Source organism: Macaca fascicularis, chromosome 1 (assembly GCF_037993035.2).
Source record: "Macaca fascicularis isolate 582-1 chromosome 1, T2T-MFA8v1.1".
Lineage (NCBI taxonomy): Eukaryota > Metazoa > Chordata > Mammalia > Primates > Cercopithecidae > Macaca > Macaca fascicularis.
This window is the reverse complement of record NC_088375.1, coordinates 44,479,935-44,492,788: the sequence shown is the minus strand read 5'-3', so window position 1 is coordinate 44,492,788 and position 12,854 is coordinate 44,479,935. Positions and strand designations below refer to the sequence as shown.

Here is a 12,854-nt window from a genome sequence, read left to right as displayed (position 1 = left end):
GCCTGTAGTCCCAGCTACTCAGGAGGCTGAGGCAGGAGAATGGCGGGAACCCGGGAGGCGGAGCTTGCAGTGAGCCGAGATCGCGCCACTGCACTCCAGCCTGGGCAACAGCGTGAGACTCCGTCTCAAAAAAAAAAAAAAAAGAAAAGAAAAAACCATTTTTAAAAAGAACACACAGGCCGGGCGCGGTGGCTCAAGCCTGTAATCCCAGCACTTTGGGAGGCCGAGACGGGCGGATCACGAGGTCAGGAGATCGAGACCATCCTGGCTAACACGGTGAAACCCCGTCTCTACTAAAAAATACAAAAAACTAGCTGGGCCTGGTGGCGGGTGCCTGTAGTCCCAGCTACACGGGAGGCTGAGGCAGGAGAATGGCGTGAACCCGGGAGGCGGAGCTTGCAGTGAGCTGAGATCTGGCCACTGCACTCCAGCCCGGGCGACAGAGCAAGACTCCGTCTCAAAAAAAAAAAAAAAAAAAGAACACACATAAGAAAGTTGGTGAGAAATGTTTAAAAATACTGTATATATCCCTACATTTGTGTCAGGAAGTTCATACTGACTGAAAATGTAGCTAAGTATATCCTTACATAATCAACATCATTTGTCAACCTAACTAACTTATAATAGTATTATTCTCATGCAGCTCAGTCACTGCAACTTTGAGTATCAGCCAGTCTCTCATGATCAGTACGACTATCTGTACTGTACTTTTAAATCCAGTTGTCATGGAATTGCAAACTGCCTCAGCATCAGAAACTGCTGCCTTTTCCAGTACATGAACTATGCTTTGGGTTTACTTAGAAACTCCTTGTTGAAAAATTTTCTTGCCTCAACATTACTAAGGGAAACAGAGCAACGAGATGGATTCTGTCTTCTATATTCGATGCTTTCAACCATGGCTTCTTTTATCACCTGTAAATAGAGATGGAAGTTGTATAATTAGTGCTGCTATGAACTCATTTATACATTTTTTATTAAAACAAAAATCTAATGAATCTTTTTATTAGGGTATTTTTGGCATATATGAATAGAAATCTATGAGTCATGCATACACATTTAAATTCAACATCCCACCACTGCTGTCTTGTTAAGCTTATATTCAGCTACTGTTCCTTCCCTTACCAGGGAAAGAAGGATCCTGGAAATGTTCTAGATTTTGTGCTGATAAATTTGGGAATAAAATGGTAGCATGGTAAAGTTATGTTGGTTCTACTCTTTGCCAAAAGGGTTGGATAACAGGGAAGAAACAAGTAATTACTAAATCTACAATTTATGTTCTTTATAATTAGTGGGCAAGTAGAAATGAAAGACCACCAGGAAAGTAAAAGCTTTTCCTAGTGGAGGAAGAAGGCATTGCTGGATAATTGCCTGCCTTCCCCAACTGAACCAACAGTTATAAAACATGAGCCTGCTCTATCTAGGAAATGCCATGCTCTGTGATTTCATTGGTGAAAATGAATTACTACTTTTTATTCAGCATACATATATCCAATATATATTCTTTACATATACCCATGTTAATGGTAACCAGAATAAAACACAGGAAGCTACAACGTCTCAGAATTGCTATTTCAATTGTGATACACTGGTTTTGGTATGAAGTTAAAACCTAGTTAGAATCTGGGGAAAGAAGAGAACATTCAGAATTTGGTAGATGCAGTTATTGAAGAGCAATGGAAATGGGCTTTGGAAGAAGGCCTGAATAGTAAATCTTGTCTCTGCTCCTGCTTCAGAACCTTGTTAAAATTAGGAAGACTCCATTCCCCAGGACAGTCCTCATTTCATCTCGATGACCAATGAGGTAGATGTTTCTGGACACCAGGGAACAGAGGCAAGTCACAGAGTTATTCCACAGTTCCCTTTATTCTCTACCTTAGGGATTGTTAAGCAACATTAAGGTACAGTCCATGGGCTTTTCAGCCCCCTGCCACAGGTAGGAATGCTTGGCAAGTCCGAGCAGTTTAGGACGCTATGGCCTCCTCCCACTCACAACTGCTGTGGCCCACTTGGCCTTGGCTCAGAGGGATTCTCCCATTACCACGTGCAAGCTCACTGGGCAAGCACGGCTCATTGCCTGAGGAGATCGTGTTTGCATCACTTCAACATGTGAGATCTAAATGGTGCAAACATGCAGTTATTTTTCTGTGACTTTATGCCACAGACACCCAACAAGCAAGGCTCTCTATTCTCTAATAGTAACTTTAAACAAACAGTCAGACTTTGGAAAAAGGGAGCTATCACAGGAATGTGATTCTTGTATATGCCTTACTTTAAAATGTAATATATGTAATAATCTTCTGGAGAAATGGGCTCAAATATGAATGAGTCTGTTAAGGAAAACTGATATTTGCTGATCCTACTTTTCTTATGAATAGGGAAACATGATTCTGTGATGACAAAAGATGCTTCAGACCTGTGAAGGAGACTTGGACCAAAGGCCACGAGGCACAAATACTTCTTGGCTGTCTGAGATGGGGGGGAATTAGTCTAAATACTTGAGCCTGTTTTTTGCTTCTTTAAAATGGAAATAATGTACCAATTTGGGGTTTTGTGGGATCATTTCTATAAATGGAGAATTTCTATAAAATTGGAGATCATTTCTATAAAGTGTTTTGCACAATACCTGGTACATAAACATTTTACAACAGCTATTATGCTTGTTATTTCTAAACTGACAATATGTGATGAAAATTGGGAACTCTAAATTAGAAGTGAAGCTATAAAGTTCATAAGAAATGAGCACACCAGGTATATAACCACGAATGAGCTTATTATATTGTGTAAGTCAGCAAATTGTTTCTGCTATTCAAAGTGTCCTACTACATCTTCTTTTAAAAATCCCCCTGCCTTTCTAGAGATCTATATCAGCAAATTTATCAATCGGTTTCTCCTCACAGCAATCCATGAAACATCAACCCTCACTGCATAAAAGTGTCCAAATAAAATAAAAACCAACCATTTGCTTTCTAAACTCCTAAAAAGCTCTAAAATAAAAAAGACCATAGAAAAAATTAAACCGACAATGACTGCTGCTATCAATTCCTTCATAATAAATTCTTGAGCATCAAAAAATCAGCAATATCAACATCAGGGACTAGTGGATTTATCGTAATTGGACCTCAGCTCGTGTTCCGAGTGAGCAAGCCATTCTGATAAAGGAAAACGAACACTTCCAACTCTGAAAATCCCAAATTAGAATGTGCAAGTTGAACCACTAGGTGGCATATTCACACCATGAAACCATTAACTAGGTGTTTCAGATTACTGCGGAAAACACCGTTCTTGGAAGTTCCAGTTCTGTGATAGAAAAAAACCAAGCCCAGCACTAGATCAGTTACTAAATTCAAACCTTTTGGCATCCTACATGATACAACTACACATATCCAAAAAGGCATTGTATTAAATTTAAACCTTTGTTTTTATTATTATACAAGAAGCCATTTTATTTTTTTTTTTTTTTTTTTTTTTTGAGACGGAGTCTCGCTCTGTCGCCCAGACTGGAGTGCAGTGGCGCGATCTGGGCTCACTGCAAGCTCCACCTCCCGGGTTCACGCCATTCTCCTGCCTCAGCCTCCGGAGTAGCTGGGACTACAGGCGCCCGCCACCACGCCCGGCTAATTTCTTTTTGTATTTTTAGTAGAGACGGGGTTTCACCGTGTTAGCCAGGATGGTCTTGATCTCCTGACCTCGTGATCCGCCCGCCTCGGCCTCCCAAAGTGCTTGTATCTCTTTCATTCTTCCCTGAAATTCATTGAGATTCCAAATCCTTCTCTTCAGTGTTATCCCAGCAAAAACCTTCATATCTCAACCTTCTCCATCCCCACCACCTATCCCATGTCATCTTTCATTTGTGCCATTCCATAGCCTCCTATTGTTTAACCAGATCTCTTAAATCTTTGTTAATGAAAGCAGAGAATAAGAAAAACAAGCACGTAAAATGTGATCTTCCCTTCCACATAAGAAACAAATTTGTAGAGGTGAGATTATAAGCAATCTACAAACAAATGTTGAGTCATCACAATAGAAAATAAAAAATAAACCCAAGAGAGAAAGTTACAGTGTATTTTGTTAGAGAAGTAAAACTTACAAATATAGGAGAACACGAGAATATATTTAGGTGTACATTACTGTGAACTTGCTGGATAATGCCTGCCTTTTCAATAAGAACTGAAATGTCAGGAAGGCAGAAAGTTCATCAGGCTTGTCATTTTTTTTTTTTAATACCAGCACTTAGAACATGGAAGGTACATAATAAATATTTGCAAAATTAATAAATACACAGCAGGCGCTCACTAGAGGTTGACTGACACAGGCCAGCACTCAGTTCAGAGGGACAATGAGACCAGTTGAGTTAAAGGAGAGGCAGGGATTTTAAGTGGAGCAGAAGACCAGGCATTCTCTGTAGAAGAATAATCACATGAAAAGGCTGAGAATGGGAGGCTGTGGCATGCGTCAGAGACATCTGGGAATTGGCTGGCCCTGCTAGAATGAAGGCTGTGTTTGGGGAACACTAAGAAATAAGGCTGCCTGAGAGACAGGTGGTTCAAAAGGAAGGAATGAAAGAGAAAAGACACGCAGCCTCATCTCAACTCCCCCACATCATCGTGATTTCCAGCAACCTGCCTAAGTAATCCATGACTCAGTTTTCTAACTTACAAATTAAAACTCCACCTCACAGGCTAGTCTTGAGTGTTAAATATTTGACGGAAAATATTTGGCTTATATGAAGCACTCAAAACTTTTAATTGTTCTTTCCATGCTGTACCCCTAGTTCCTGAAACAGTTTCTGGCACGCTAAATAATAAATATGTGTTGAATTAATAAATAAATGAGACAGAAAGAGATTATAGGCAGCATTAAAGGTAGATGAGTTATGGACTAATATATTAGGCAATAATACATAATAGTAAGCTTATAAATTGTATTTAAAAGATAAGAACCTTGACTTGTACCTATACACCCTTATCAAGATGAAGAAATATCAATAAATTAAGAAATAAGTACCAATATTTCTGGATATGGATGTATCCTCATTTTAATTAACATTTAATGTTTAGCACTTTGTAAAATTATTTAAGAAAGAAAAAAGCTCATTATTTTGCATCATTGGCATATGCTGAATAAACTGACACATAAATGGTTCTAAGACTATGCCTATCAAATGAATAATTTGAGTAAGTGAGACTGGGAAACCATATATTTTCCTGTGACAGCAAATTAACAGGTCCTAGAAAAGAAATCTCAGAGGACATATTCCCTCCAGATCAAAGTGGTGGTTTAACAGTAGATAGAGTATGTAGCCATACTACGTGGGTAGGCATGTACTATATACAAATTCCCCATGGTTGGAAACTGCCTCCCTCCAACCAACAGCACCTTGTATCCTGACACGTGCTACCCACAGTAAGTCAATGACATATTAAACACCCATCATGAAAATTGTACTGTATATTTACTTTAGGTGTCAGGCATTGTGATCAGTATGTCTAGAGAATACAAAGTAAATAAAGCAAGTCACTGGTTTTAATTAAAAGCCAAAAACTATGAACAATAATAATTATATTAGCTGCTGCAGTTTACTATTTCATGCCAAGCCCTTAAGTTATATTATTTTACTTAACCCCCACCCCGACCCTACATGATATATACCATCATTTCCCTTTACAAAATAGGAAAGCAAAATTTAGAAAGGTTAACCAATACGCCCAATGTCACCCAGCCAAGAGGCAGCAGAGCAAGGATTTGAATACCCAATTTGGTCAGACTCCAATGTCTCTGCATCCCGTCCCCGCCCCGCCACCATCACATGTCTACCAGTGTAAGTCACTATACATTAAATTTTTGAAGGAAAAAAAAATGAAATACTACTGTAATTGTACAAGTATCGAGACAATGTTCAGTGAAAAGGAATTTGGGAGGATTGAGTAAGAGCAGAAACCTGATGCTATGAGAAACCCAGGCTGCTGTCATGACGTGAGCAGAAACAGAGCAGAAGTCCTCTAAAGATAAACTAAAATTTAGCTTTGGCGAAGCAGGCCAGCTAGGATCTCTTGATAAAATGAAGCAATAGGAGGGTGCAGCTGGCTGACACAGCATGGCCTCTTCGGAGGAAAAATTGAGGTCAGAGTGAATTGAAGAGGAAATGTTGCCCTAAGCCACAGTGGTCACAGTTGCAAAGTTGAAAACTTGTCTATGAAATTGGCAAAGAAGTGACTTTGCATTGTAAGAGTTTATATTCGCAATGTCCATCCACTCTTTACAAAGAACTCTGATGGTCTATGGCAGTAAACATATGCTCTGTTGCTGAAGTGTGAATCGGTCTCCTACTCTATTCAAATGGTGTGGGAATGAGAGGGTTAGCTAAGTCAGCAGAGTTTTGTTGCTCTTTAAGTACCATCATTTACAAAGTTGTGATTCTGATAAAAATGTGTTTTCTTAAAATGGAGAAGAAGGGAGTCACACTAAGGCAGAGATAAAATGTCAGTGAAAACTGAAAATTTTATCTGTTTATGAAACGCGCGCGCACACACACACACACACACACACACAAAGAGGAATTACTTGAACATGAGTCTCAATGTTCATATAATTCTGGAAAAAGCCTACCTTCATTTGTTCATTCAGAAAATATTTACTTACTGCCTAAGCTGGCATTACCTGTACAAACTTGTCTATGTTGTTAATCTGGGGCATTTGCAAAGGTCTTTGGGTGTAATCCCCATGGACCTTCAAGGGTACAAGATAAGGACATGTATAGATAAGGTTCCCATTTATTAAGCAGCTTCTGTAATCATGCATCACCCAAATAAGCATTCACTACTACAATTATTATAGGTCCTACCACACCTGTTTCAGAGAAGAGGAAGGGGAGGCTCAAAAAGTGTAAGCAGCTTATTCAAAGTCACATTTATGACATTTAAAGATGATATAATGCCCATGACATTGTCTACACATGCTGTGCCAGAAACAGTAGTAGAAGCAATTACAAACTACTTAATTCTCAGAACTGAAGGACTTGGAGATATAGAAAAGATTGCCCTTTATGGCTAATGCTTTTAGCGTCAAGTGTAAAAAATATTTCCCTGGGTCAAAGCCATAAAGATACTCCCCTATGTTGTATTCTAGAAACTTGGTTTACTTTTCTACTCAGATCTACAGGCTATCTGGAATTGGCTTCGTTGATAATGTGAAAGAGGTCAATTTAGTTTTTTCCTTTGTGAATAATCATCTGATCACTTTTTTTCTTATAGATAGTCACAATTTATTTAAGGATGATTTTATTTAGTGCTACTGTCTGTCCTTGGACAATGTCATGTTTTCTTAATTATGTTACCTTTCTGTCTTTCTATTTGGTAAAGCAAGTCTTCTAACTTTGCTTTCCTTCTTCAAGATGAGTTAGCCTACTTTGGTCCTTTTCACTTTCATATTTTTTTAATGAATTTATCAATCTTCTTACAAAAATCTGACAGTATTGTTACTAAAAATGCAGGGGAAATGGGGACTTACTGGTTAGTGGGTGCAAAGTTTTAGATTGGGAGGATGTAAAACGTTCTGGAGACAGATGGTGGGGATGGTTGCACAATAATGCAATGCACTTAATGCCACTAAACTGTACACTTAAAAATGGTTAAAATGGTAAATTTTATGTTTTGTATATTTTGTCACAATAAAATGTGAAAACGGATGTTTAAAACTGCTAAATTAACGGCTTGTGAAGAATCAACATTTGATGAGGTGTGTAAGTCAGGACAGTTGTTCTGGGATTCAGTCTATTTTTGTTCAGGTGCTGACTTTTACATCTATGTATCAAACGAACTACTTTGAAGAATGTTTGTAAAATATATAAATAAAACGATATCATTCCTTATTGCAAATTGTTTAGCAGACTTTATATAAATTAGAACAGCAAGACAAATGTACTTGGTTAAGATACACATATGTATATGTATATCTATTCCAAAGTCCAACATGACATTTGTATATTCCTACAATCTGTTTTTTCCATTTGAGAAAGACTTATCAAATTTAATAAATTTCATCCCAAGGAATGTCTAGTTTTGAGTTTATTGGGTCAAACTGGAAAAATAGGGTGACTGTGATATTAACTCTTACCTTTCTTTTATTAGCATGAGGTTTTATAAAATGCAACTAACTCTATTTTGAGAATTTCTGTTCATTCCCTACAAATCATAGATTAATCATTTTTCTCTTAACCTTTCAATTTTTGCCATCACCATAGAGATAATGTATCACGTGGATTTCAGATGTCCACTGCTTGAAGTATTTTTTCTAAAAAGGAAACAAACCTATGGAGAAAATGACATATGCTATACATTTTGATAAGCATTTTTAGATGAATCATCATCTATTTGTAAATGAAGGCTGAAAAGAATTTTATAGTTGTAAGAATCAAAGCTTATTGGGGGAAATTTTACACATTTACAAAAATTAAAGATATTGATTGACAAATATACTATGGTGCAACTGTGATGACTGCACACAATTGATCATTACTAGTCTCAGGCCAAACGAAACAAGGAAGCAAACTAGATGTGTGGAGTTCTATTAGCTCACAAAATCTAATTAGAGCCCATATAAACAGAACACTCATTCACATATTCTGAGTTCCTTTATGCCATTTACACAGTCACCAAAAAGACTGGCAAATCAGGCATGATGCCTTTCCTTCTCCATTTAATTTCTTTTTTTCTGTTTTTCTAATGTACAAAATCCAATCAGGCCAATGAACTTAAGCTTTCACAACTGATAATCATTTGTCAGACACTATGATTTGGAACCACAAGTCAATGATTTCAGTTACAGAATAGTGTTCCTAAATGGTAAGTTAAAAATGAAAGAATTTCACCTAGACACAGAATCTTAGCAGAAGATACACTAATGATAGGAAGGATTGATACCGATGACAATGACTTTTTTCTAAAGCAAAGAGTACTTGACATCTCAAAGGCTAAAAATAGGAAAGGCTGGCAGGGCGCGGTGGCTCACGCCTGTAATCCCAGCACTTTGGGAGGCCAAGGAGGGCAGATCACGAGGTCAGGAGATGGAGACTAACGCGGTGAAACCCTGTCTCTATTAAAAATACAAAAAAAAAAAAAAAAAATTAGCCGGGCGTGGTGGCAGGTGCCTGTAGTCCCAGCTACTCGGGAGGCTGAGGCAGGAGAATGGTGTGAACCTGGGAGGCAGAGCTTGCAGTGAGCTGAGATCGCGCCACTGCACTCCAGCCTGGGCGACAGAGCGAGACTCCGTCTCAAAAAATAAAAAAAGGAAAGGCTGTTACCTTTTGTGATACTGCCCAAATTCACAAAAAGAAAACATGTAAAATCATAAGTGTATTTATTAAAATTCATGTTATATTTTTGCAGATTAACTACACTTCTGGCTCCATTCATTTTCATGCTCATATTTCCTTTTCATCACTTTTCTTCCTTAATTATAATTTATCATATAATAAATATATTAGATACTTTGGGAAAGAAACTGAGTATTCACCATTCAATAAAATAATAGCATAAAATGAGTTTCCTTATTTTTCCTTATTTGTCAGTTTTGTAGGGTTCTTCTGAAGATTAGCAAAATAATTCACGAAAAGTAAAGTGGCATATTTTGGGTGGTGTCATTCATAACACTTATTTTTTTATTTTTAATTAAAAAGAGGTATTAGTGTATTTATATGGTATGGAAGTCATTTGACATAGTCGATGGCCACAGGAGATACTTACATCAATGTTGTTCAGAGTATTGAAGTGCATAAGATCATGTAGTCTTTTGAATGCTTGATTTGGATATTGAAAATTGAAGGTTGAAAATGGTGATTCCGGGTCATCAAAAATATCAAAGTCAGCGATTTCTTTCTCTTCCTCAGTTTCCCTTGGAACACCTAAATACCAGAAGAGTCACAAAGGGTGCTATTTTGAAAACTACAAAATATCTTTAAAATCCAAGGAATAAAACATACACACATAAAGACAGCAGTGAGAGCCCCCACAGAGCCAGGTACTCCGTAGCATCTCTGACTTTATCATTTCTCTGTGTTCTGACTGGATGACATCCAACTGCCAGTATCTGACATCTCTGTGCTTGAGGGCTTTCTATCCTGCCCTGCAACTGTAGAAGCCTGCTTGGCCCACTTGCAGCAGGCTGGAAATTCTGATAAATAACACTGTTCCCCAGGCGGTGGTCAACCAAAGACTCTAGAGAGTTAGTATCTAAATACTCCATTCCCCTGCCTTTTGGTGTGTGTGGGAAGCACGACTGTGGGACACAGGTCTATTCCATTTCGTAGTCTTTCCCAGGGGATCAAGTTCCCATTGTGGTAGCTGGCTTGCTAACGCAACTTTGTTGTCGGCCTTCCTTCCCTTTACCACTTCCCCATTTCCTTACTAATAAACTAGAGTGTTCCTCAGCTCATCCAAATAAACTATTTGCACTTGAGTCTTTTTCTCAGAATTACTTTCTGGGAGAACCCAAACTAAAACATGATGTGGCTGTCTTTATGCCATGGAAATCCCCTACACATGCCAACTGCTCAGTGAGCCTCTCCTTGAGAGTTCACAGTGATAGAAAATTCACTGGGTTTCAAGTGCTCTACTGACTGATAGCTAAAAATGTCAGTTTTCCACCTTCTCCTATGCTGAACTATATGCTTCACAATAATCTTCACTTCCATTGGTCCTTTCTTTGTCTTCCTGAGAAATCTAGAAAAACACCATTTTTCTCAGCATATTCCCATTACTCATCCTCCCTATTTTTTGTGTCTTTCCATTCATAAAATGGAAAACATATTTTCTGGTCCCAAAATACGGTTTTTGGAGCCGTAAGCATTTTGCATGTAAATCTTTAGATCTCCTTTGGTTAATCAACATTTTCCAGGATACACAAGAGTCGAGAGACTCCTCTGGTTGTGGTTAAAAAAAAAACAAAACAAAACAGCAAAGACTACGTGTCAAACTTGATTCTTGTTTTCTATGAAATACAGCATGGCAAACTGAAATTGCTAGCCATTGTGTACTGCTAGATTACGTTAATCTTGTGGTCAACTAAAATTCCCAGAAATTTGCACGATTTTTCTGAAATAAAAGCTTTCTTACAAGGGTGATAGTCAAAATGTTTGATTAAAAATCAATCAGAACAAACACAATTCGAAGTATTGAAGTAAAGTCCCAAAGATTTTTGCTAAACCAGTTGCTGACTTTTCAGTTTCTGGACTGTGAGCAAGTCAGGGGATCTAGGGGTAAGAGGAGAAGTACTTGAGGTCTCAGAATAGCATCTATTTATCAAGGTAAGGGAGACATTCAGTAGTGTAATAGCTGGTACAGCAGCGCCAGAGTGAAAGAGCTTAATGTCAGTTTCACTCCCCTACTTAATTTCTATTTTATGGAATACAGCTTACTCCCTACATACCTGGAGCCTTGTACTTTCTGAAGTTGATGTTGGCCAGAACAAAGTGGATGATGGTTGGGCAATCTTGCTCCATATCAGGATTCTTGGGTTTAAAGACGTAGCACTCCTTCAGCCCTTCCCGATCAAACACATAAGGATCGATCTTTGGAAAGGGGAGCTTGTTCATTTTAGCCCACTTTTCTGCAAGTAGAAGTTCCTATGGGAAAGAGGGAAAGATGCATTTGGAAGTTTTCAGTTTTCATTGATTCAGTTGGTCTGACCATTATTCAGTGTTCACTAGGTGTCTACTGTGTGCCAGCAATGTACTCCTTGCTAGGATGAATCACGACCCTGTTCTCAAGAAGCTCATTACATCTCAAAGAAATTGGAAACAAACTCACTATTGTTATGTTAATTCTTGGCACAAGGCTAGCTCCACAGCAGGCATTTGAAAAATTATTGATAAACTGAACTGAGCACAATTATGTTGAAGAAGCTGCTAGAGAAAAAAAAAAAAATTATGGGTTCAGAGAATTTATAGCCATGTGAATGTTTTTTCAACCCTTAGGAGTAAAAAAGGAATCTGATGATGCAAAAGGAAGAATCTCTGTTACTGGATTTTCACCTGTATCATCTCCACCAAAGTGTTAAAAAGTACCAATCAAAACTTCGTTCATTTTATGTATATAAAAATATTTGAGTTACTCTGACTCAGCTTTTTGTCTTCTTTTTGTGAAAATAAGTTGAACCTTTGGCCTCAGAGCATTGCTATTACATGTAATGGCCAACAGAGGACTGTACAGATGTACCAAGAGCTTCTTTAATGGCCGTGGCAAATTGTATGATGGTTTCCACGTATTAGCTCCCTTCCTGGTAAGCTGATTATACATTCCCACCAGCATGAGAAGACAAATAGAACAGAGCCTCCACAGGTGATTGACAATTGCTGGCGTGTAAGTGGCCAAGAAATACATGTTCGTGGTCAGCCACTGAGATTTGAGGTTGGTTTGTCTCTGTACCAAAGCAGGCTAACTCACTGGGGTAAGCACCCCTAAAATTAAGTTTAAACTGAAGAACATAAATCAATATGGAGAGATGTAGTGAAGAGACCTCATTTCCATTTATGTGCATCTTCAGGGAGAGTGGAATAAATAAGAAGCAGAATATAATAGTGGGAAAAGCACAGATTCTGGGATCAGATGCCTGAGTCCAAATACAAGCTCCATGGCCTTGGGCGTGTTTCTAAACTCAGTGTCTCCATCTCAGATATAAAATGTGGATGATATAAATAATACCTATCTCATAGGATTGCTATTAGAATTAAATAAATTAATACTTTACAGTGCTTAAAACAGTGCTTACCACATATTAAGTGTTATGCAAATGTTTAATAAATAATTGCCAGTAAAGAGAAGAAAAGAGATGGAAGGAAAAAAATGAGGAAACCAAAAGAG

General features: G+C 38.1%; 1 protein-coding gene across 2 annotated transcripts in view; it reads right to left on the bottom strand.

Annotated features, from left to right (window-relative positions):
• Positions 1–463: 463 nt before the first annotated feature.
• PLA2G4A (phospholipase A2 group IVA) overlaps positions 464–12,854 on the bottom strand; it is a 148,072-nt gene continuing 135,681 nt past the window's right edge. For both annotated transcript variants that reach the window (XM_005540257.5, XM_005540258.5), the window contains 3 exons: positions 11,422–11,617; positions 9,741–9,898; positions 464–912 (listed from right to left, as the gene is read on the bottom strand). In XM_005540257.5, coding sequence (XP_005540314.1) covers positions 781–912; positions 9,741–9,898; positions 11,422–11,617 — 486 coding nt within the window. In that variant the 3' untranslated portion in view covers positions 464–780. The remainder of the gene's footprint in view (positions 913–9,740; positions 9,899–11,421; positions 11,618–12,854) is intronic.